Source organism: Ceratosolen solmsi, unplaced genomic scaffold (assembly GCF_000503995.2).
Source record: "Ceratosolen solmsi marchali unplaced genomic scaffold, CerSol_1.0 scaffold45, whole genome shotgun sequence".
In the NCBI taxonomy this organism is placed as follows: Eukaryota; Metazoa; Arthropoda; class Insecta; order Hymenoptera; family Agaonidae; genus Ceratosolen; species Ceratosolen solmsi.
Window position 1 is genome coordinate 1,017,539 of NW_011948436.1, and position 25,013 is coordinate 1,042,551.

General features: G+C 31.6%; 4 protein-coding genes across 5 annotated transcripts; 2 read left to right on the forward strand and 2 right to left on the reverse strand.

Annotated features, from left to right (window-relative positions):
* Nucleotides 1-5,404: 5,404 nt before the first annotated feature.
* LOC105365058 (27 kDa hemolymph protein-like) lies at nt 5,405-7,634 on the forward strand. The gene is made up of 3 exons (XM_011503138.1): nt 5,405-5,903; nt 6,004-6,184; nt 7,110-7,634. The coding sequence occupies exons 1-3, from the start codon at nt 5,441-5,443 to the stop codon at nt 7,249-7,251; spliced, it is 786 nt and encodes a 261-aa protein (XP_011501440.1). The 5' UTR covers nt 5,405-5,440; the 3' UTR covers nt 7,252-7,634.
* Nucleotides 7,635-9,382: 1,748 nt separating this feature from the next.
* snRNP-U1-70K (small ribonucleoprotein particle U1 subunit 70K) lies at nt 9,383-14,633 on the forward strand. The gene is given in 9 exon segments (XM_011503139.1): nt 9,383-9,744; nt 9,887-10,069; nt 10,172-10,234; nt 10,318-10,399; nt 10,714-10,758; nt 10,761-10,787; nt 13,448-13,688; nt 13,789-14,153; nt 14,322-14,633. Coding segments are annotated over 9 exon segments (1,287 nt in total). The 5' UTR covers nt 9,383-9,600; the 3' UTR covers nt 14,459-14,633.
* A 709-nt stretch (nt 14,634-15,342) lies between these two features.
* strat (RAB interacting factor STRAT) lies at nt 15,343-16,239 on the reverse strand. Of its 2 annotated transcripts, XM_011503141.1 has the most exons (3): nt 16,080-16,239; nt 15,837-16,007; nt 15,343-15,740 (listed from the first exon to the last, which is right to left on the reverse strand). In XM_011503141.1, the coding sequence occupies exons 2-3, from the start codon at nt 15,966-15,968 to the stop codon at nt 15,495-15,497; spliced, it is 378 nt and encodes a 125-aa protein (XP_011501443.1). In that variant the 5' UTR covers nt 15,969-16,007; nt 16,080-16,239; the 3' UTR covers nt 15,343-15,494. The 2 variants fall into 2 exon arrangements, with proteins under 2 accessions (XP_011501443.1, XP_011501442.1); XM_011503140.1 differs by lacking the exon at nt 16,080-16,239 and having other exon boundaries at nt 15,837-16,073.
* Nucleotides 16,240-21,529: 5,290 nt separating this feature from the next.
* On the reverse strand, nt 21,530-22,784 carry LOC105365062 (dynein light chain 2, cytoplasmic). The gene is made up of 2 exons (XM_011503142.1): nt 22,639-22,784; nt 21,530-22,545 (listed from the first exon to the last, which is right to left on the reverse strand). Exons 1-2 carry the CDS (start codon nt 22,744-22,746, stop codon nt 22,384-22,386), a joined length of 270 nt encoding a protein of 89 aa, XP_011501444.1. The 5' UTR covers nt 22,747-22,784; the 3' UTR covers nt 21,530-22,383.
* Between the last annotated feature and the right edge of the window lie 2,229 nt (nt 22,785-25,013).

A 25,013-nucleotide genomic window follows, 5' to 3' on the forward strand; every position in this document is an offset into this window, starting at 1 on the left:
TATCGTCGTTCGTATTTCAGTATGTTTACAATAAATCACGTCCGTAGTATTTTTTTAATTTTTCCCCCAGCCTGTACAATATTATATTAAATTAGGACGGCTAAGAGAACGATGATTTAACGTTTTATTGCTGTATTTCTTTATCAATATAAGTCTCAATAATAATCGTGCACTGAAAATAGTAACATTATAAAATGGAAATGTAAAATTTTTTAACTTTTTAAGAACGTCTTGAATTATTCGTAAAAATAACATCAGCAGACTTTTTTTCTAATTTATTGTGGGATGATAGAATACCAATAAAAGCAATTTTTTAACGATAAATTAAAGAGTGATATGCTATATGGTAATGCTATATTATTAATAAAAAATATTAAAAAATAAATAAATAAAAATAGCTCCGATTCGTCCCTTCGTACACGATATCGACAGTCTGATCATCTCGTATCGTGTGCGATCGTGCGAAGAAGATATTATTTGACTTTGTATTTAATTTCAACGTCTGCTTTGATTGAGAATAAAAATTAAACTGCGAGCAGATGGCTTCTATTGCCATCGCTCCTACCATATACGACGATCCAAACATAACTAAAATGCCAATTGCCTATACTATGACTCGCTCAAACATTATCTACGCTATATATTCTACATATTTCTTTTTCTTTTTATAAAGTCGATGAGCCTATATTGAGAATGATATGAAGGCAATGTACGTGACTCAGAGTATTACTATATTAAAATATGGATTTCCGTTCGATGAAAATATCATGCAGAGAATATGTTTCATTTTGCCGTTTGAAGACTATATTGACTATGACACCTATGACTATGCACCTTTAAGTCGCTCGAGTCGCCACCGAATGGATTTCCAGCCACGATCCTTAAAATCGATATATCCGTCTGATAGGTGGAACATGAGCCTATCGGTTATTTTGAAAGAAACCAAAGCTTCGAGCTCTTAAATAAGAATTGTATACTTATTGATAAGCAAGGATACCGATCACTCTAACATCGAGGAGTCGAAATATGTTTTTTTTTTTTTTTTTTTTTGTTTGTTTTTCAATTTTATGTAATGTAAAACTACATTTTCACAATTCAATAGATATTGCATGAATTATAATATTGAAAAAAGAAACTTCGTTTAATAGTAAATACATTGCGCCACGCTCCTTTTATTCATTTAAACCTTATAACTTATCATTAATTGATATAGTTTTTTAAATTCGTATTTCGTATTTATGACTTACATCGCTTTGTGGCATTACGGTCTATAGATTATTAGGTGCTTGGTATATAACGTAATCTCGTTACTTGGACGTTAGAACAACGGGACATAAAGTGACAGTCGGAAGTCTCGCTTATCGATTAATGTCTATTGTAGAGTTGAAATAAATAGAGGAAAGTAGTGGCCAGAAGTAGCTTGCCAATTATATTTCAATGATATGGATTCGGCAATGCACGCGGTTCAAGGGTTATTTTCATTTCGCGCGAGTCAATCCCTATGGCATATCGACATTTCACCCCGGGTTCATGTGACGGCTGAAAACAAACCGAGGAGCCTAATATTATACGCTAACGATCACATAATCACATCGAATCTCCAGGGGTAAAGGAAAGTGCGCGCGCACGCGTCACATACGTTGAAGTTGAAAAGCGCGTAGTGTAAGTACAGGAGGGGCAAAAAAGCGGCAACGCGAGCATGAGGTTATATAAACGGCCACGCGCTTTAAAGAGTAGCGGCAATCGAGCGTCACTGCCCAGCTCGTTTATAACAAATATCTATTATTTCAAGAGGGAGAGAGAGAGAGAGAGAGAGAGAGAGAGAGAGAGAGAGTGTGTGTGTGTGAGAGAGAGAGAGAGAGAGAGAGAGGGAAAGGTAACGTCTCGTAGCGTTAAGTATTATCTTTAAGTTAAGGTGGTGAGCCCTTAAGTTACGTAAAGAATACGTAAAAGCCATTACGTGAGGTTGAATTGTCATTGCTGATCGGAGACTGAATTATATATCCAGCAATGGTTATGAGAACGCACGTCATTTTGTTCGGTAAGTTGTGATTTGAAAATTTAATATTCATTTGAGAAATAACAATCATATCGTCTACTTACGACTATAAAATTTTCTTTTCGTTTATATTGTTGGTCGAATAGCATTTAATAAAGCGCCGCCGGAGCTTTGGCGAAAAATTTGAATCTATATACGCAAAGCGGATGCGCGTGACTCATCAACTAAAATTTTACACAATTATCACTTTCTTATTTGTTATTTCTCATTCGTGGCTCACACATGACCAATAAAGCTATTTATTTCTTTTTTATTTGTTAGCCAAATCTTATTTATACAGATCTACCACATATTAAATGACCAAAGTGGATTCATATATTATGAAAATCGTAAAATTATATATTTACAATGAGCTTTGGATATATATTAAAAAAGCTGAATCTGTTGCTTTTAATTACATAAGTGGCCTAATTTTCCCTCGTTTTAAATTATCGTTAATACAATTAAATCCTTACCGACCCATAGCGAATATTAACTGGAACAAATAGCTTTTAATGTTGCAATTTATTTATAACTACTTGAACAAATTCAATGTAATATATGTGATTGAAATAAAAACTATTTTATCAATGCTTTCGCTTCATTATCAATTATTCCACATCCATTGGCATTTTTATCACTGACACACGATTAATCTTTGATAAGCTTTCGGAGCCAGAGGGCAAAGTTCGTTCCGCGTGTTCAAATATTTTAATTTCTGAACAACCAATTATTAGCTTATCATTGTTTTTAACTTGTACTATTATTAAATAAATGCTGGCAAAAAGCTATAATTTGGTATAAGTAATATGTATTCTCTAACGATATACATTAATGTGATATACAAAACAATTACGAACAATACCAAATTATAACAATTAACTTTTCATTGCTATAGAGCAACGTTCGTTCTTTTCTACGACTCATACATAATAGAATATGCATGCAGATTATCTAACATATACATAAATAAATTGTTACGTATAAACAATTTTTTCGACAAAATTACACCAAGGTCATGATCTAAATATAAAATTCTGATTCAAGATACTAAAACAGTATTTTTAAGAAAATTTACAGTTACTTCACTAACGCAATCCGATGTGATTTTATGCTTCGATTATAATTCAAATCAATTATAAAATAAGATTTTAATACATAATTTTTTAATAAGATCATTATATATATAGATATATATATATATATATATAAGTTTAATCTTAATAGTTTTCAAACATAAGGAAATAAAACAAAGTCAATGGAAAATTCAGTATGAAATAAAATTAAGAAAGAAAATTAGAAGATTTGTTATTCATACAACGATTGGATGAATATTTTCATGTTACCATCCAGGAAGAAACAGTGTTTTTTTTTTTTTTACATAATTTCTTCTTTTGGGCCGATATTTCCAAACAAAACATTTTGCCCAGTATTTATGAATTAAAATTAATTTTACAAGTAATGCAGTTAGTATTTGCAATATTTTATTAAAAATATTAACATTATTATGATAATATTTATCATAAAGTCAAACTTTATATTAAAAATATCTGACAGTACATATTATTTAATATTTTTCCAATAAATTTGAACAATCGCTCGACTTTATTAAAGAGTAAAATAAATGACAAGAAATCTGAAATATATAAAATAATACAAGATTATGCAAGTAAGTCTTAAATGTGAAAACGGTTGAATAAAAAAACTGGGATATATAAACAAAAAGCACGTATATCGGTAAAGTTATTCTATAAATATTAAATGAATATATACAATATGCAAGTTTGTTAAATAAATATTTAACGAGTGCTAGGGATTTTTTATTTTTCTAAATATTTGACTAATGGCTTTTTAAACTTTAGAATTCTCGTTAAAAAATTTAAATTGACCTTTTTTTAATGAACATTATTGACAAACTCTTTACCGAAGCTTCAATCAGACTATTATGTTATGTTAATTTACAACTGACTTAATAAACAACGATATACATACATAGTAATTTCCCTAAATTTTTATGATTCGTATATGTGCTAATAATAATCTATATAAAAGAGAAAATTAAATAGATGTGACTAAATAGGTGTTTTTTTTTTTTTTTTTTTTTTTTTTTTTTTTTTTTTTTTTTTTTAACGAAACGAAAGCGAAAGCTCATTAAAATATAATTAACCATTTTAAGATCCAATTTGGTCAAGTTAGAAAAATAGCCAGAAAATTCTATTTAAAATTCATATGTTGCTGACAAAGTGAGTTGTGCATGTATTTGTGCATTCTCAACGTTTTTTATTATAGGTTATTATTATCGTTAAAAAGAAGATTTCACCCTAACATCTTCTCTTAGTCATTAATTTATATTTTTTACTGTTTATTAATAAAAAATCTTTATTGTGCAAATTGATTGATAAAAAAATAGCCGAAACAAGACTAAATGCTGATTTATTTATTTATTTATTATTTTTTTTTACAATTATCGAAAAATAAAATAATTGAATAATTTTAGCATTCGTATTTAATCAGTCAAAGTTATATCAACTAATTTTTAGGATGTGATCCAATAAGTTTGATGTATACACATAATTGCTCCATTTTCATATCATAGGGGTCTTAATGTTCTACATTGGTGTACGTTTATACTATGACGATGATATTAAATATTGCTTCGCCGTCGATACGTGAAAGCCAGCGATAAGCTAAATTAAACGGCATATTTTCCAATGAATGGAAAATTAAACGTAGTATAATAAATATTTCCATTAATAAACGCAACTTGGGTTACTCAAACAAAATGACTAGCGTCTATACACATTGTATTGTTCAAATAACGACGAAAGTATTATTAGGATTAATTAAATATAAAGTCATTGCGTCTCATCTACGCTATCGTTGCTTAACTCTTTCTTACACCTTAACTTTTCAATATCATACGCATTGACTTTTTAAAAGAAAGTCTTAAAAAAAAAAAAAAAAAAACATATCCTTATATATAACTTATCCATATATATATATAACTTATCCATATATATATATATTTATATATATATATATATATAATCTTTCTATCAAAATTACACCAACGTCATGATATAAACATAAATTTAATTTTAACTGCATTTATAAAATTTCAATAACTCGTAATTTTATGCTTTGATTAATCATTGTTATTACAACCTTTTTACCAAATATACACTTTCAAACGCTTAAACGATAAAAATTTTCGATTTGCTTATCAAATGAAATAAAAAAAAGTAAAACTATGACGTTTTTAAATTATAAACGATAATGATCATGAAATGGCATGATAACTTCTTAATTTCACAATAAATTTTCAATCGAATACGGCTATACCCATTGAAAGCATGAAAGTAAGGAATAAGCGAGGTAAACATAATTACAGGTCTGGCGCTCATGTGCGTCACCCACAGTCAAACCATCCCGAACGTGGACGAGGCCTTATCTAAAGTAAACGAGGTTCTAGACATACCTCAGCTGAAGAATCTGAATATCTCGGAGCTACCACTCGACGACGCTCAAAATATTTTAAAAAAAAAATGCGAGAAGAACGGAGGTCCGGGCTCTTACGATATTGCAAAGAAGGCGGGTGTCGAGGTCTTAGGCTGCATCAAGGATCTCGTAAATTTCACGATTCTTAAGGAGGAAATGGACAAAGCGAGGCCTACCGGCGACCTGGACGAGGTTTTCAAGAAATACTGCCGTAAGAAGCCAATTCTGAAAAATTGCATGGCCGACTTCACCACGGCGATCGAGCCCTGCCTCGAGCCCGAAGAGAAGGAGAACAAGAAAATCGTCCACAATATAACCGACAAAATTCTCAATTTCATATGCTTCAAGGAAGGCGACCGTATTGCTTGTGAGTGTCAAAATACTTTTTTAAACAACCACATACCACGCGAGCAATAATGCATGCACATAATAGTTTGTACGACTTTTTTTTTTTGTTACTTTTTCAGTGTTCATTGCGGCTAAGGGACCAGAATGCTTTCAAAATAAAGCAAAAGTAATAACGGAATGTGCGAATGCTACATCTGGAAGTTACAGTAGTAAAATACCAATCAATCCGGCTAATGGCTTAGCTGCTTTATCTGAAATAAAGAATATTCCATCGCTCATTTTCGATAATAAAACTTGCCGGTAAAAATCATTTTATTAAATAAAAATAGTTTCTTGTACAAGATTTACATTACGATTATGACATTTAGTTATTACAATTTAAATATGTTTATTATATAGCAAATGTTGATACACCAATTAATGAATTAAACAATATCAATCATACAATTACAATTATAATCAAACAAATTATCAAATCAAACAAATCAATTATACAATTACAATTGATGTTTTATAGTAATTGTAAATATATTGTAAAATTATTATTTATCGTTACATTAGTATGATAATTTTGAATTTACTTTGCACATTATGTGGCGTATGAAGGCTACGTTGAACGAAAGGAAATAAAAGAAAAAGAATTCTGACCATATCTCAAGCATACTTAAAAAGTGTTATTAAATTAAAGAATAAAATTTCTGAACTAAAAGAATCATCTACTTTTATAACTTGTACTTGTGTCGATGAAATATTATGTTTATAATTAACGGAAAAAAAAAAATATATATATATATATATATATATATATATATGATGAAACAGCAACGTTAAAAAAGAAATTATATAATACTCAAATTACTAATATATTAATTACCTAATAGAATATTAAATTTTATTAGGTACCGCAAAAATCAAGTTAAATCCATGTTTTTTTTTATAACTATATATATATATATATATATATATATATATATATGTATATACATGTGCGTACGTTAAATAAGTCTACAAGGGCTTGCGTTGTTTTGTCATTTACAAAAGTAGCAATTATTAGTCGAGAAATTATTAAGCGAGAAATAACGATTAACAGTTCTGCTTGGCTCGGTCTTATTGACAAAATTATTGCAAACAGTAATTGCAAAAGATTTGGAAAGGCAGAGAAGTAAGAAACGCTAAACGAGCTATTGTTAAGGTATTGACTGTTGAATTCATTGCATTTTCACAGAAATATGGATAAGTTGCAAACGTGCGTAGTGACGGCGCTCGAGGGCTGCGACGATCCAACGCCTGCCAATCTCCTCGACTCCATCTTCAATTACATCAAGAAGGTGACGCCGTGCGAAAAGATGCTTGCCGACGCCCCGTAAATTTCAGCACGTTGACATTGTTGTGGAGGAAGCGCAAAACTCCCACTATCGCACTGCCTTTAATTAGAATAGACGAGAACTGGAGAAATATACCGCACGCGTCTTCGCCAATGACTATTCAAGTTCCAAGTAGACTGTACGATATACATTTATCGCTGTGATTCTAATCCTAGCTTCGAGTATACATGTGTCGAGCAATGCCGTTTATAAAACTTCAATCGCTTAGGAATCCCTTCCTCGCGATCCTTTCAAGTCTCTTTTGTTATTTTTCGTTAAAACTTTTGCCTTCCGTTATACAACTATTGACGCGCACTTTCACCTCTATTTAACGACTGCTATATAAATTACACGCATGCATCTGTATTAATTATCTTTATTATCTTTCACAAATCATTCTATTCTTTTATTTTATATATGTTCTAACAATCCATAGAATGATGAAACAAACTTTTATTAAATAATACTATAAATTTTATTTTGTATAAGAAATAATACGTCGTTTTTTAAATAGGTATTACGATATTTTTTTTTTTTTTGCAATACCATGTGTAAACACGAGGCCAAACTGTGCATTTGCTATGTTTTAACTATTGAAAACTTTAAATAATTGTATTGGCATGTTGGGTAAGAAATTGTGGATGAGAAAAAAAAAAAAAAAAAAAATTTGACGAACGATTTAGAGGAAAAAAAAATTTTTTAATTGTAATGATTAATCCTTGTATCACTTCATTTTGAATTTTATACGCTTATAAATGTATAGTAAAAAGTTTTCTATTATATTCAATAAAATGTTATTGATCTATTCGTATGTTTAATTTGCATTATATATAGTCTGTATCAATCGATATACAATTTAATATAATGGACTATATAAGTAAATGTGCGAGCGCGCATGTGTATAAAATTTTTAAAAATATACGAATATTTTACAGGTAATAATATATCTTCTATTCGACTTCGGTAAGGCATTTAGAATTTAATAATACTCTTCTTCAAGATGTCCGCCACTTTGCCCAAAGACATGCGCATATTTGCCGCCAAGAATGCTTCGACATACTGAATTATTATACAAAAGTATATAACGATTGGCCATAATTCACATTATCGTTACGAGTTAAGCTGTAACTCGTTTATGCCTGTAAAAAGGGAGTCAAGAAACATTCCTCTTTATTAACAAAATTATACGAATTCCCGTAAAGTAATGAAGTTTAGTATTAAATGAGCCATAAATAATATATATCTGAAGAAAATATTACGATTGCGATTTTTATATTTACTTTAATTTATTACGAAAGACAAGACAATTTTTAACGTTCTTAATTGCATCGTTTAATTAGACAATTTTTGTTCAAGATTAATTCATCATTGTTGTTGTTGTTGTTGTTGTTGTTGTTGTTGTTGTTGTTTCTCTTTTCACCGATTTTGCGGTCTTATTTAATAATGTGCTAGTCTTGTTTAATATCGTTTTAATAATATCGCTTAATAATGTCTTATTTAATAATGTGGAGATAATAATTTTTAAAGGATATTTTAAAATAACATTCGTTAACTACTCTCGTATATTATAAAGAGTATAAGACTACGGATCTATACGCGAGTTGTAAGATTTCTTCCAAAAATTATACACATTAATTTTTTAGCATTATGTATATTAACATTATAATGTTATTATATATTATATAACAATAACACTGTGTATATTAACAACGATTTCGCTGTAAAATGAAAATCTTATGATTCCGCAAGTGTTCGGTATCTTATTTCGATATCTTAGCAAATTAGCTTTCGATGAATTCACAGCGTATTTCGTTGAAATACCCTCGTGAAGAATACAAGGGCATTAGCGTCCAACAGATGCCCAACGTAATTATTTAGAATGGTAAAGGTATTTGCGCTCGAGTCTACAGAGATGCGCGTAAAGCGATATACTTTACGCACTTGACAAATATAACTTACAAATACACGTGAATTACAAGTTTCCGGTTGAGCTTGAGGACTTGGCCGCTAGGGCGGCAAACGCGACATTGGCAATTCGGATAATTTGGTCGCAACATCTCGCTGCGATTGGCCGGCCGGTGGTGCGCTTTCTTTCTTTCTTTCTTCCTTTCTTCCATTTATATTCTCATAGGCGTCCGTTGTTCAAGTTTTCCATTCCCAGCGCCGCCCCGTCGTTGAGGCCTTCTATCCAAAATTCGAATTCAAGGCGATTGTTCTTCGGAGACCGAATCGCCATTTTGTATGTACGTGTGTTGATGAAGAAATTAGCTTCGTGGTCCAATATTTTTAGTGCCAAGTCATTCGGAAAAATGTGCGATTTTTAGTGTACTAGAGGCTAGATTGTAATTAAACATGACGCAATTTTTACCACCCAATTTATTAGCGCTTTTTGCACCTCGCGATCCTATACCTTATTTACCTCCGGTTATTAAGCTACCTCATGAAAAAAAGAGCGCTGGATACATCGGCATCGGATTATTTCTCAAAAACTTCGAGGTAATTTCGCTTCCGTTTGTTATTTTATGCTACCTTGCCTGACATTTGCACGCTTTTAAATCATTTGATAAATGCCTGCTTAAATATGCTTATGCAAAATGTGCTACTTGATGGTTAAAGAAAAATTAATTCTGCCTCTCAGGATCCCAAGGACACGCCTCCACCAGTCCGTGTGGAGACTACCGAAGAACGTTTGGAGCGTCGAAGAAGAGAACGCAATGAACAAGTAGCTTATAAGTTAGAGCAGGAAATTGCAGTATGGGATCCTGCGGGTATTCCTAACGTAACTGCAGATCCCTTTAAAACACTTTTTGTCGCCAGAATAGTAAGAAATATCAATTTCATGCTGCCTTCGTTTGTTTAATGCTACATGTAAAAATTAGAGAGAGAAAAAAGAGAAACTAATTTGTATGCTTAATTGTTTCAGAACTACGATACATCGGAATCCAAATTGAGGAGAGAATTTGAAGTTCATGGTCCAGTGAAGAAGGTAACGATTATTATATTATATAAATATATTTTGGCGTCCGATGAAGATCTGCTCTCTTATGCAATAATATGTCGTTTCTGCAGATCGTTGTTATTCACAATTCGATAAATGGAAAACCTCGAGGGTACGCCTTTATTGAGTATGAACATGAGAGGGATATGCATTGTAAGTACAAATATAATATGTCAAATTTCTGATCAGAGGTTTATCTTTAGTTTATCTTTTTAAATATCGCGTCCTTCGGCTACTAGTATTATTTTTAGCTAGATGGTGTCATACAAGGTTAGGGAATAATAGTCGAAATGAATACATTTTTATTAGCTTAAACGACAAAAATAAGCCAGACAGTACGGGTCCTTCTACTATACACTTACCCAGGAGCACTTTCCTGTAAAATCATATAATGGTAACAGAAATTAAATAACCATAAATTTTGGCTGTTTTGAATTAATGCAGTTTTTATCTTGTTCTTGGTACAGCATGGTGGCTGCTGCCGGCAACTAGTGCCGTTCACTATTCCATGCATATTCCCTGAACCTGCCTGATATGATAGGTTTGTATGTGTGGTAAGATCCAGCATACAACAGCCATTTTTTTTTTTTAAGATCGCAAACTAAATACCTTAATTGTCAGTACTAATTGATTGGCAATACTTACAAAAGTCTTAAATTACAAAATTAATCTACTAGTCAACGATATAAAGTCATTTATTTATTTAATATTTATTCGTCAAAAGGATTTAACATAATAAATTTTTTTTTATAAATTTGTAAATATAACATTGTATAGAGTTCTACTAAAATAATTAATAATATTTTATTATCACGTTTAATAGAATTATTTAAGAGATCTTTATCATAATGATATCCTGTGCTCTATTTTCTTTTACAATAATTGGATATTAATAGTTTGTTAAAAATCAAGCAATTGTTAATTAGAATTCTACATTGAAATTGATTGTTGGGTTAAGGAAAAAAGGTTCAGGGACTCTAGCTCTACAAGTTTTTGGTATTTAAGATTTAAGAGGTTTCATTCATACAAACGTACATTGTACAGTCTGGTTGTTGCTGATATTTATCATTTGCATGCATCATCCTTCAGAAACTGTTGTTTCCTTATTTTCTTTAATTATCATTACATTTTCTATTTAATCAATATCAAAGTAATCGTGCAAAAATTATTTGTAAATACAAAATTTTTGCAACCTTATTTGTGTTGGAAGGCGGCGCCCATCTAAATTTTTATTTTATTTTTTGCTTTTTTTTTAAATTCTCTAATGAAATAGTAAACTATAATATAATTCATTTCTATTTCTGAGGATATTTGGTAATTATTTGATTTAAAAAAAAGAAGAAAAAAAAAACAAAAAAATATGTTAAGTATTGCATTCACGTACAATATCAATTTCGATATAGAATACTAATTTTTTTTTTTTTTTTTTTTTTTTTTTTTTTTTTTTTTTTTTTTTTTATATATATATATATATACTGGACTTTTATTCTGTTCTGATCATTTGTAACAATACAAATTTCATCATAAGACATTTAATCATTATTAACACGAGGACTGTTGCCCACGAAATAAAAAAAAAATTGAGTTCAGAAAATTAAAGTTTTTATGAATAATGCGCAAAATAAAATCGTAAGTAAAAATAATTAAAGTAAAAAAGCGCACCAGGTAAATTGAAAATAAAAGGTCTTTGGAGATTGAAAGAAACGAAGACTGGACATCTTTTCATCGAATAGTCCAAGTCCACTCTGTCCCCGCGAGTCAATTACAACTTTCAAGTTCATTTTATGATTAAACAATACTCCTAAGCTTTGTGTTAACTTCCGTACGTAAGTAGTCGCGGTAGGTATTTTTTGTATCTGCTATACTTTTTGGAAATACCAACATTTAGTTATAAGGTATTTAAGAAACTTGTTTATTTGATTGCCCATCTGTGTGCACGATTATATATATATAGATTTACTTTCAGTCAAGTGTGTCGATATTTGCACAATCAAAATTGATGAAACTATTTGAAAAGATCGAAAAATGTAGATAAGCACATGTGGTAATGCTTGCGATTGCTCCAATATTTAATACATTTATAATTATTATTAATCGGACATTATCATCCCATCTCAAGAAAATACAATAAATTCACGAGCAGCATCTCTCGCATGTCGTCAGTGAGAAATTTTATGTGTAATTGTATAAAAATTACGCGTTCAAAATATACTTGTCGAAACCGAAACGCAACTTCATGATCTTTAAAATCAGTTTTCCCTGTCAAATGCTCAGACTTGTTTGTTGCAAAATCTACTTTATTTTACTTCGTTAAATATATATATATATATATATATATATATATATATATATATATATATATATATATGTATATATATATATATATATACATAAGTGACATACAATTGGCTCACTTTGCCGGTTATCAGATTTGCAAATTTCTTATAAACCTAAATTTACCAATATAAAAGTAATAAAATAAAAGTCATTGGGTAAGATGACAATATATCATTACGCATCGTGTGGAACATTCATGTAGAACGGCATCTAAGTGGCTAAAAAGTGTTTCGTCCTTATTACACACATTATAGCTGAAGCGGCACGGCGTAGGTGTACACAAATATATATATATATATATATATATATATATTTATATATTAGTATAATAAGTAATAATATTAATAATAATAATAGGTAATTCGACGATAAATCTGATGAATTATTATACTCGATAATTGATCCACAGAAGCTTACGAACTATTTAACAAGATTATAAATCATAAAACCATTACTTATAAGTAAATGTCGTGAGAGTAATATAGTAAGTAAAGAAGCAATAAAAAAAAATAAAAAATAAAATGTTCCCGATAGTGGTGAGATTAATAAACATTCAAAGATACACGAGATTTTTAAAGGTTCCAGAGTATTAGCATTACCGTAGGTTAGACAAACATGATATTGTTCAGCTTAGTAATTATTAGAGAAAAAAATATATGGAAACAAGACAATACATATATATACACACGCGCGCGCGCGCGCGTGTTTATGAATGGGCATTGGCGCGAGTGAGTGTGTGCGTGCGTGCGCATGTGTGTATTTTTGTGTATATGTATATGCATTGTTTATAATAAACAAGGCCCGAAGTAGCTAGCGAGCGCGGCCTCGGATGAAAATTACAGTGGAACATTGGTACCGTTTTAGCCGCTTATAAGCATGCCGATGGTAAGAAAATAGATGGTCGTCGAGTTTTGGTGGACGTTGAGAGGGCAAGGACCGTTAAAGGCTGGTTGCCGCGAAGACTCGGCGGCGGACTCGGTGGTACCAGGCGCGGCGGCCCCGACGTCAATATCAAGCACTCGGGCCGCGAGGATAACGAGCGGGAGCGCGAGCGCTACAGGGTGGAGCGCGAGCGCGAGGCCATCCGGGGTGTTGACCGAGACAGGTGAGTTACGTAGGGGCTCGGTAGGAGTCCGCATCAAGACGTTCCTCGGACAGTCGATACTTTAACGGGTCGGGTGCTGTGTTATTGTTTGGTCCGATAGGGAGAGGGAGCGCCTTGATCGTGAGCGCAGACGGTCACGGGAGCGGAAGCGGCGCTCGAGGAGTCGGTCGCGCGAGCGCAAGCGGCGTCGTAGTCGCGAGCGGCTGCCCGAGCCCGAGATCGAGGAGCTCGAGAGGCCGCGCGACAGGCGCGAGCGCGACCGGGAACGAGAGCGAGAGCGCGATCGCAAGCGCAGAAGATCCAGAAGCATCGAGAGAGAACGAGTTGCCGAGCGCGAGCGCAGAAGAGACAAGCGAGAGCGTGACCGTGACCGTGACCGACGTGATCGGAAGGAGCGCCCGGACAGGATCGAGAGACCCGACGAGGATGTCAAAGACATCAGGATCAAGGAGGAACCACTCGATGGTCAGTCTTATCTGTATTCTCATTCATTTCATGTATCAATGACCACATTTTAGTCTTTTTAATCGATGTAGTACCGGTCGGTCACTTCTCCTATTTCCTATGTTATGTCCCTTATCGTCGTATAACGCAGTCACCACTCGGTCTGATCATTGATCCTTTCTTTTTCAGATTATCCCGATTATAATATGTATTTTGCACAAGTCAAGTATGAAGAAGATGTTGATCAACCAGAAGAGAAATATAGAATTCCTGAAAATCGACCCGATCAACCGTCCTACAACTACGATTCTGTGCAAGACTACTGAATTTGTATTTCAGAAAAAACAAACTTTTGTTCCCTTACAGTGATACTTCTGAAAGTGTGTTTTTCAATAATGCTTTCGCTACTCTTAAGAACTCATCATTCATCAGATTGGATTACAAAGCAATGAACATATTTTATTTATTTATTAGTGCTTTTTTTTTTTTTTTTTTTCTCTTTTTTTTCTCTTTTTTTTTTATGACCATCTTGACTAAAGATTTGAACATGTTTGGCAATGCAAGTAATTATTTATTAAATCCATTATTTAGATGAATGAATTTCAGACTAAGTATGCAATAACAAATTAATTGACATTATCCAATCTGTAAATATATTATTTGAATGTATATTTATACATATAGAAATAAATATAAACATGATTTACTTCGATTACTGTCTTTTCCTTTTCACATCCATGGATGTACAGCTGATCTTAAGATCTTCTATCCGAATGATTTTCATTTACTTTAATAATCTTGTAAGTATAAAATATTAAGCAAACTTAAGTCTAAATATATCGTTGTAATTATATGAATGTTCAGAAAAAGACGAATTAACGCAATTATTTTTTTTACCATATGCTTATAATTTACATAGGCTAAAATGACATTGAATTTTTTTAACTTACACTAAAAAAATTTTACATATGAATTTTTAGCAAATATTAAACTTATAACTATTATGTGCGTATATTCGCCAAATGCATTCAAGTTCCAACATAATAGCTGATAAATATTATAAAAAAATTCAATTATCTATGAAATTTCTAAAAAAAATATGTATGTGTATGTATATATATATGTGTGTGTGTGTGTATGTGTGTATATATATAATATAATAGATGATTATTGTTAATTTAAGAAAATATCCATTAACATGTATACTTTTTGAAAATCAAGATCAAGCATATTACAAATCATAAAATTCTTGACGATTCATAAAAAATTGCACATACAATGGCACAATGGTGTTCATTAGTACAAAATAATTATTCGTATAGATGAAAATAAACTTTGCAATTTAAGATTAACATTTTACATCTAGCAGTTGGATTTTTGATGCTTAACCCTACATAATGCTATGTATGAACGGAATGTGGATAAGTCATGCCATCCGATGGGGCCTCTTTCACAATCTGCACACGCCAAATATTTGACATTTTCCACTTTATGAGACACACCAATATTTTCAAAGCTATTGATCTCTTCGACTAACCAATAATCGTTTATTAGCTCCCTTTTTTCAGCTTCTTCATCTCGCCTGCGGATCATATGAGGCAAAGAAAACTAAAAATTTATAACAAATATTTTAAATATAAATGGGACATCACAGAAAAATAATTTTTTTAATAATAATTTTGATAGTAAATTTTTAATACACACGTTCATATTTATAAAAGTTGCCGATCCTGGATTAAGTATTTTCGAAGAGCAATAAGCACAATAAACTGTTTCAATGTTTCTTCCATTGGAATCTTTTTTAAAATCTGCTGTATTATCTATATCTGCCATCATTTGAATATTAACGATATGCTTAGATTTTCTTCTAAAATGCTAAGCTACAAAACGACAAATGGATAACCTATATTCTTGTTTATTTGCTATATTTTATAAATGCTATATTACCTTATAACCAACACACAACAACCTGACTAACTTTATCTGAAATAAGTAGATATATTTTACAGTTTATCTTACCGAATGAAATTGCAATGCATAAATTTCACACGTTCATAGTATACACTATATTATGCGCATACAAATGTATAGTTTATAGCGCGTGCGTACGTATATATATATATATATATATATATATATATATATATATATATATATTAATAAAACTATAAGCGCGTGATGAAAGAAAGCAGGTACGAGCATATAAGGTTTCCTACAATAATATAAACCCATTTATCGATGGTTTACCAATGGGTGTTTGCAATTGCAAATTCCACAAGTTTGAATTAAATTAACCACGAGTATAGTGCATTACTAAACATTGTAATAATTGAAAGGTTTAAATAAATAAATATATATATATATATATGTGTGTGTGTATATATATATATATATATGCATATAGTACAGCTAAAGCATACAACAAAATGTACGTTAAAGGCATAGGAGCCTCGAAAATATGAAATTTAATTGGTCAGTCAAAAAAAAAAAAAAAAAAAAAAAAAAAAAAAAAAAAAAATTATCTTTAATCGTGTATAATGAAATCGAGCACTTTCGAACATTTAAATCGTACAAAAATTTATCTAAAAAATCCGTATTCGTAAAATCAAACAAGTAAATATCAATGAAATATAAATATTGTCGATTTTACGGACAGGCCAATTTGCAGAAAAACTATTAGAAATTAACTAAAGAAACCAGCTCTACATATAATCGAAACTAATAATATGTTGTAGCACTTGCTCTTCACCTTCTTCACTTCTTCAATGTTAAATGCTATTAAGAAATAATTAAAATAAGTAAGAAAAAAAGGAACTTTCCAACTTCCAACGTGTTAACTCTAAATCACCTTCAGCATTTGAATATAATTCCGGGAATTTAAAATTGTATGTCAGTTTTAAAAGCTTTATTCCTATCACTTCCGTTTATTCGGATTCAGTTCCTAAATTAAAATCAGAATAGATATTTCTTAAATATCTATTTAATTCACATTTACAAGTAATTAAATATAAAGATAAAGTACTGTAATTTATTTTATAGAAATAATCTAATATACATATGTGATTAATATAGCATGACCCTTATTAATTATTATAGGACATTACTCTCCTTGTTATAGAATAAACATTAATGCAAAGAACTCACGATATTAATGAAATATATACAATTAATTAATTAATATTTCTTTAATTAGCGACGGTCACCCTTCTCATATCCACGCGACTTTAAGAATCGATCCGCAAAAACATTTTTCTTGTGATAAAATAATAATAAAATAATCAAGCTTCCAAATTCATTTACAAAAACGTAAAAACAATACCAGCTGCTCTTTTACATCGAAAACAAAAATTCTATACGCATATAAATGAATTTTAACTTACTAAAGAAATGGAAAATTTGTATGAAAATATCAAATATCATAGTTCTATAGAAAAACAATACCAATAGATTAAAATTATATTTAAATTATTGGCTTAATTATGTATAAAATATTTTTGCGCTTCTTGAAAACGATTATTAATAATATATTTGAGTCTATATCACATACAGTAGAAACACTTTCGAACCTGCAAAAACTTATAATATACATAAACCTTTACATTGAAAAATGATCTCAAACAAAAATAATAATCATATCAAGATCAATTTATCTATATAATTACACAATAAGTTAAAAAATGTCTAATATAAAAATTTGAATATGAATATCTAATGAAATATATTCTGTGCATACTTTTTAATTTTAACAAACTTTCAATTACATTTATGAATAAGAAATATAATTTTCTATTTTATTGGAACATTCGTTGCTATTAAATGACTGAATAAGGACAATGGAAACGAGATGTTGGATAAAGGTGTATTAATCTAGTCGATTGACTATTATAGATCCGATTCAATATCTTAACTGTCCTTAGAGTCGTTGTAGCTGCTCGAGGGAACACCTATTACAGTCAACCTGGTGGTGAGTCAGCCTTTTAACTATTCCGTTCACGAGCTCGTGAACCGTCCCTCTCCGCATTTCTATGTTATTGCGGAAAATAATGGACATGCCTGCCCCAGCAACTAAAAATAATCCATAATAATTCCTCGATTATTTTTTTTCAATATGCCGGATGCTGATGCCCACGCGAGTTCATTTGTCAATAACAAACTAATGAATAAAAAATTTTTATTAATCACATGCATGCACGCACGTACAAACGCGCACACAAAACAAAGAGAATGCACGATACATAATACTCCAGACCGTTAAATTACGCTCTCAGTCATGAAAATCTAATTCCTACAAACGTAATTTCCAAGTACTCGTCATTTGATATAAATTTGATAAAGATCTTCGTTCACATATTTGCTCGCTAAAAAATAATATATGTGCTTGTTATCAAAAGGACTTTAGTAAAAAATAAAATATTAATACAATTTTACTAGTAATGGTCGAACGCTATCGAGAAAAATATGAGATTTAATAAGTAAAACTAATTTAACGCGTTTCAAGACATTTATCGTCACTGAAAATACTCTCGTAGACTAAAATAATTTCATAGTGCAGTTTCATACGATCTTTTATAATATAGTTATAATATAATCATAAAATGCATAAAATATTTCTTATACATTAAACATGATTTTTTCTGCCCAATTATTATTTTACTTTATACAAACGAACTTGCACTTCCAACTCAAGGTTTAATTAAAAGAAAAGTTGTAATTTTTCCAATAACATTTTTAAATGCTATTTGATTTTATTCGAATACCCGTTTTTAATTTAGTTGTATATTTATGATTTTAAATATTAATTTTTTCGTAAAATTAATGATAATATAAAAATGACATGAAACGTAATTGCAATACGAGCCTATAAATAATTTAACAATTTTTCGTGACTTGTTGGTAGTGAACGTATCCGAGTATTTTGTTTCTTAAGAATTATTATTATCGACAATGTACCTTTCAAAGCGTTTTAAGCTATTTATGTTTTAAATAAAATTCTATACAATCAAGACGCTTCTTTTAATTTCTCACATTATAGGGCATCCGACGGGACAATTCTTATCTTTAGATAACGAACCCTCAAAAGTGATTCCGAAAATAATTTTTACTTGTACAATCTATCGACGCCTAAGCTCGCGGTCTCGACGTGTCTATCTTTCACTCTATTTTTTCTTTATTAAATCTTAATTGTCGCTTTTAGAAATTTGTAGCAGTTTAAAAAAGAAACAAAAAGTAAATTCAAAGTGATATATAATTTATTCAATGCAATTTTCTTTAAGTTCATTACATATTTTTATAAATTTAAGATACGCTTTTAAATTAATAGTTGATGTTAGTAATGACATATAATTAAAAGTGTACGATTTTATAAATTACAGAAATTATTAAGTCACTTTCATAAATTTAACAAACTCTGACTTTAGGAAATTGGAGGCGAAATTTTACAATCATTTTCGACTAGTAATTATCGGTAGCCCTAATTTTGTATAAATAAATCATAATGCTTTCATTATTATTTTTGTTGTTGTAAGTAAATAAATTCATTATATGTCGAAACGACTATTGTGTTAAAAGAAAATATACCAAAGCCGTAAGTTGAGCTATTTTAATACATATTTATTGTGATAATCAAATTTAAATGCTGAGTTACGTTTTTTTGTTCAGCTTTAATCGTGAAAAAATTCTTTTCTTATAAACGATTGAGTAAAACTCAGTACAATCTTATATTTCACCACGTATTACAAGGTGTGGTCAAATGTCCGTCACAACTCACTATACAGCAGTAAAGATCAAATTTAAAAATTTTATATGTAATACTTCTTACTATCACGTCATCTACAATAATATTTATTGTAATAATGTATTCCCATTAACTAAACCCTTTGACAATAATTGTTACAAAATCATTCATTTTATATAAACTATAACTGACTAATTTAGTTGTGAGCCATAGTTAATATAAATTTAGCATTTCTCAAATAAATATGTACAATTTTTATAATCACCTTTTGTTTATACTTTATAATCTATTTCAAATTTTTTTTCCTTTTATTTATTTATTCTTTTTTTTTTTTTTTTTTTTTTTTTTTTTTTTTTTTTTTTTTTAAGAGCATAAAAGAACAGTGAAAATGGCCCATATTTAATCAATTATTTATTAATTTTTTTTCTCAATTCATATTATTGTAAAAATAAATTTATAAATATGGTGATATAAATTGTATATTAATATTTGACGATTCTTTGTAGCCTAAGATTTTGCAATCATTACATAGATTGTAAAACGGGGAATTATATTCCGAATTTTATTAAATCAACTTCGCATTAACTTCGTTAATGTACCAATAAAAGTAACGATCAGCATTAAGTAACATAATAAAAAAAAAAAATGCTAAATAATTTTTTTTTCTCTTATTTTCGCGAATGAATTGTATAAAGGAAAAAAATTAATCAATAGCTACATAATATTCATATGCATTCAATAATTCGCAGAATATTCACGGGTATTATTAGCTAATAATTAATTCAAGGATATTGTAGTATACGTAAAATTGGAATATTCTCAAAATGTAAGGCAACAAGCAAATACTTGATTTACTTTCCCTTCATATTGTTTATTTTATTAACATACACAGTACACCCGTGCACATGCTATTATTCTCAAAAAAGAGAATTGCGCACAAGCAAATGTATAAAGAACTTTTAGAAAAGGAGAGAAGGCAACTTTGCATAGCTCTCAAATTCCAACTAATTTCACGATTTTTCATTTACATAAAACGGGTGAAAACTCAATGGACTTTACTTTGGATTCAAATGAAAATATTTGAAATATTTAAAAAAAAAAAAAAAAAAAAAAAAAAAAAAAAAAAAAAAAAAAAAAAATTACTTTTTCTGTTGTCTCGGTTTATTCGACCGAGTGTCTCGAATTGTAAAAGAAAAAACGAAAAAACGAAAGAAAAAAAGTCCTGTTCAAGTTGGCGACGACGAAAAAACCAACTTGTAACAAATAATTTTTCATTTTCTTAAGATAGATTAATTACAATGATTTTTTTTTTCTTCTTCTATCATACCAACAAATTTGATTTTATACATTGGAATTAAGGAGAGATTAAATTTTTTGCCGTCGTACATATTCACAACGATAAGTAGTTTGCAGATAAATTTGATCATATATTTCTAAGTAGGCAATGTACGTGTTTTCATATACCACATATACAAAAGCACATACATGCATACTGATAATTCCGTTTATTAATATTTGTGATGGTCGTTATATTTTCAAAGATGAAGATATAAATATTTCAGATTAAAACGATTAAGAACAAAATATTATAAAAAAGTATTACGTTTTTTTTTTTTTTTTTTTTCAATAGCATTGTTATAATAGAATAATAAATCAATAGATGTATTATATAAGTATATTCTCTGAATTTCGCATGGTTAATAAGAATGGAATAAATAGAAAAAAAATTCATTAAAAAAGGATGGTACCTTTTATTTAAAAAATTTGCATTTCTTCATATAATTATTCTATCAAATGCAGTATCATCAAATAACAAAAATCTTTGAAACAAAGAGAAAATGGTGAATTTGTTGTCGGCTTGCTTTAAAATATGAAAACCAAACATTTTCTTAAAGATAAATGGTGGATTCACTGCACACATTTTGAATTAGTTACACTAATAATTAGATTATTAAAACAGCGCCAGTGCCAAACCCAACCTTATGCACGCGAATATGCCTAATATAATAAACAAGAACACAACAAGCTTTTGGCATACGCAAATACATTTCAACATGTAAACTGGTATGTCATTATATCATTCCATTTCCTTTTGCACACCTCTACATCTAACTCTTTTCTCTTATGCATCTGCTCTACCGCTACCTTATGTAAAACAGTCTTAATCGGTACGTCTTTGTATTTATCCTTCCTTCATTCAATTAATTACCCTTAATCCATGAAGCGACGAATTGCATCTCTCTTACTACTTTATATTTTGTATTCTGTCACATAAAACAATAAGATCAAGGATTTGGCTACTGGGATTTATTTGTAATTAAGGTCTTTCATAGGGTTGAGAACAGACAAGATCGTAGACTAGAAGGTTAGAGAAAATGGGGAAAGAGAGAGAAAGGCGGGTGGGTGGGGAGAAGGGGGCGTTTTAGAGGAAAAAAAAAATGAGCATGGTTTGAGATGGAAAGTGTGAAAGATAGAAAAGAGAAAGAGTACAGAGGCTTTATGAAAATTTTGAGTAGCTTATCCGCTTTTGAATAGAAGAATCGCCACTTGACCTAAATAAAAGTAAATAAAGTGTCTTGTCTCGTGCGTCACATAACTGCCAAAATTTCGTCCAACGATGCAATGCCATGTCGGATTGTACTTTTTGTCAAATTCCTTTTTAATGAAGGCAGCGATATCCTGTTAATCAAAAGATGGTAAAAGATAGACGATAAACCGGCAGATCCGAGTGCAACATTTTAGAGCATCGATCCAAATAAAAAGAAAGCTCACCTTTTCAATATTGAATTTTTCCAAAGCTTGGGTTGCACTATCCACTGCATCTTGCTGCATTTCCTCTGACATATCAGCATTCTTAATAACTGCTTTGCGGTCCGTCATTTTGACTGTTCTGAAATGTAACTGGGACGTTCATTATAAAACCGTCAACTACAGAGATACATTAGTGATTTAGAGTGGAAAAACATTAAAATAGGGAGCAGGTTGGCGTTAAAAACACGAAGGTGAGTGAGTGAGTAAGTGAATGAGTGAGTGAGTGAGTGAGTGAGTGAGTGAGTGAGTGAGAGAAGCGTATAACACGCGACATAAATAATAATAATTGGAACAATCGCGCGCAAATCGATGACCGGCATAATATGTCAGAGATTCACGAGCTTTCGAATGGTCAGACGATGAAAAACTCGGGGGAGCTTAAACGGTCTCTCGACCGGCAGGCAGCAGCAGGGATCACGCAGCTTTTGCGGGGTAGGAGAAGATGCAAGGCGGCTACTAGGCGGCCGGAAAACGTATAAAGTGGAGTGTAGAGAAAGATGGAAAACGAGGTAGGGGCCGCTGTTTTGTCGATAAGAAGAAAATTCGACGAAAACAAACAACCGCCGTACATCCTCGGCGAATAATAATAATAATGATAATCTCGCGCACGCGATTTTCCTGGTAAACTGGGTCGAACTCTTGCTTTTCCCTGTATAGGGTCGAGACTTAAAAAAAAAAAAAAAAAAAAAAAAAAAAAAAAAATATTTATATATATATATATATATATATATATATATAGAAGGCGGGGATATGGGCGAGCAAGCCACGATATTGCTCTGTCGTCGTTATTGTCGGCAATGACGACGACGACGACGAGGACGAGGAGGAGGAGGTCGACGAGGACAAGGTCGGGGAGGAGAAGAAGAAGAAGAACAACGACGACGACGACGACGACGACGACGACGACGACGACGACGACGACGACGACGACGACGACGACGACGACGACGACGACGACGACGACGACGACGACGACGACGACGACGACGACGACGACGACGACGACGACGACGACGACGACGACGACGACGACGACGTCCTGGTGCTGTAACTCCGCGGTTAACTGGAGATTTGCCTCGGGCGGCGGTGCTAGGCCAAAATTATGTACTCAAGGGCTTATCCGTAAATAAGAATCCCTCGGGAAGTTGGAATTGATCGCGCTGTTGGTGATGTGTCGTGCACCTTGGTTGCCGTCCAGCTCAGGTACGGACCTCGCCGTGAACGATCGAAAAAGGGGCTGTCGGTTTAAAATGACGTATAAGGTATGGTCGTCCAGTAGCTTCGAAAGACTCGCCGAGACGACTTAGCCGCTAGTTAGTGAAGCACTTAATAATTTGCGTGGGGGCCGTGATTTAAGAGTCGGGACCGACACCACCGAGAAACGAAAGAATAGAGCCGTTTAAGCTGCGTAAGATCCGTAATCAGCCTCTTGCTCTACTGTTTGGGACGTGAGCCGCTGCCTCTACCGCAGACAGAGAGGAAGATGTTCGTGTGCCGTGTGCGCGACTACACACGATTTCATTGGTCCTCGGGCAAGGTCTTCTATCAGCGTCTTCTATCGGCCCGGCGTGCATTGCTATGAGCAACGCGGGCTATTCGATTTTTGTTTGAACGCGGCTCGCCCTTCACTTGAATCCCCCGCTCTTGGTCGTACGACCGACCCATCGACCGCCCCTTAAGCCGTTTTAGCTTATTTTATTTGTGTCGATGGCGGCGATTAAGAGTCGATGCCGAGGACCCACTGTATCCTCTTGAACGTCATCGTTAGAGATGGCATACGAAATTTTGTCAACTCGAACGCGTGTTTGTCAACTTATGCACACGCGCTCACACACTTTCCCTCATTGCCGAATAAATTTTTCCAATATGATGACGATTGCCTTTGTTAAACACTGGATTATACACGCTGAAGACAAAAATCCCGTTGGCTCAAGGGCACGAATTATTAGTGGTAATTTTACAAGAAAAGTCTAATCTTACTCGATAGCGGCTTTTAACACTTAGCCGACAATCATTGGAACTATCCAACAGATAATGAGCAAATTTTTATTCTTATTAAACAAATTACTGCAAAATCTGTATATCTACGGAGGTCTCCTATAAAACGCATCTCTCAAGCATTTTAATAAAAACAACAAAATTTTTAAGAAAACTTCTTCAATGATGGAATCGAACATCTTTGCCTTATATCCTTACTAAATTAAATATAAATCTAATGTCAAATTAACCAAGTGAACTAATATTAAATCATCGTTATACAGATATTTGTTTATTTTCAGCTTCGCTCTCTATTATTATATTTAATTTCCGATAGATATTTTATATTAGTGCCGGTA

Bases quoted from the DNA above. Each gene is read 5' to 3' on its own strand.
- LOC105365058 (XM_011503138.1), top strand. From the start codon at position 5,441: ATGTGCGTCACCCACAGTCAAACCATCCCGAACGTGGACGAGGCCTTA. The intron at 5,904-6,003 runs GTGAGTGTCAAA...TTACTTTTTCAG, and splicing joins GGAAGGCGACCGTATTGCTT to TGTTCATTGCGGCTAAGGGA. The intron at 6,185-7,109 runs GTAAAAATCATT...GCATTTTCACAG, and splicing joins TTCGATAATAAAACTTGCCG to AAATATGGATAAGTTGCAAA.
- strat (XM_011503141.1), bottom strand. From the start codon at position 15,968: ATGATGGCAGATATAGATAATACAGCAGATTTTAAAAAAGATTCCAAT. The intron at 15,741-15,836 runs GTGTGTATTAAA...ATAAATTTTTAG, and splicing joins CAACTTTTATAAATATGAAC to TTTTCTTTGCCTCATATGAT.
- LOC105365062 (XM_011503142.1), bottom strand. From the start codon at position 22,746: ATGACGGACCGCAAAGCAGTTATTAAGAATGCTGATATGTCAGAGGAA. The intron at 22,546-22,638 runs GTGAGCTTTCTT...TTTGATTAACAG, and splicing joins AAAAATTCAATATTGAAAAG to GATATCGCTGCCTTCATTAA.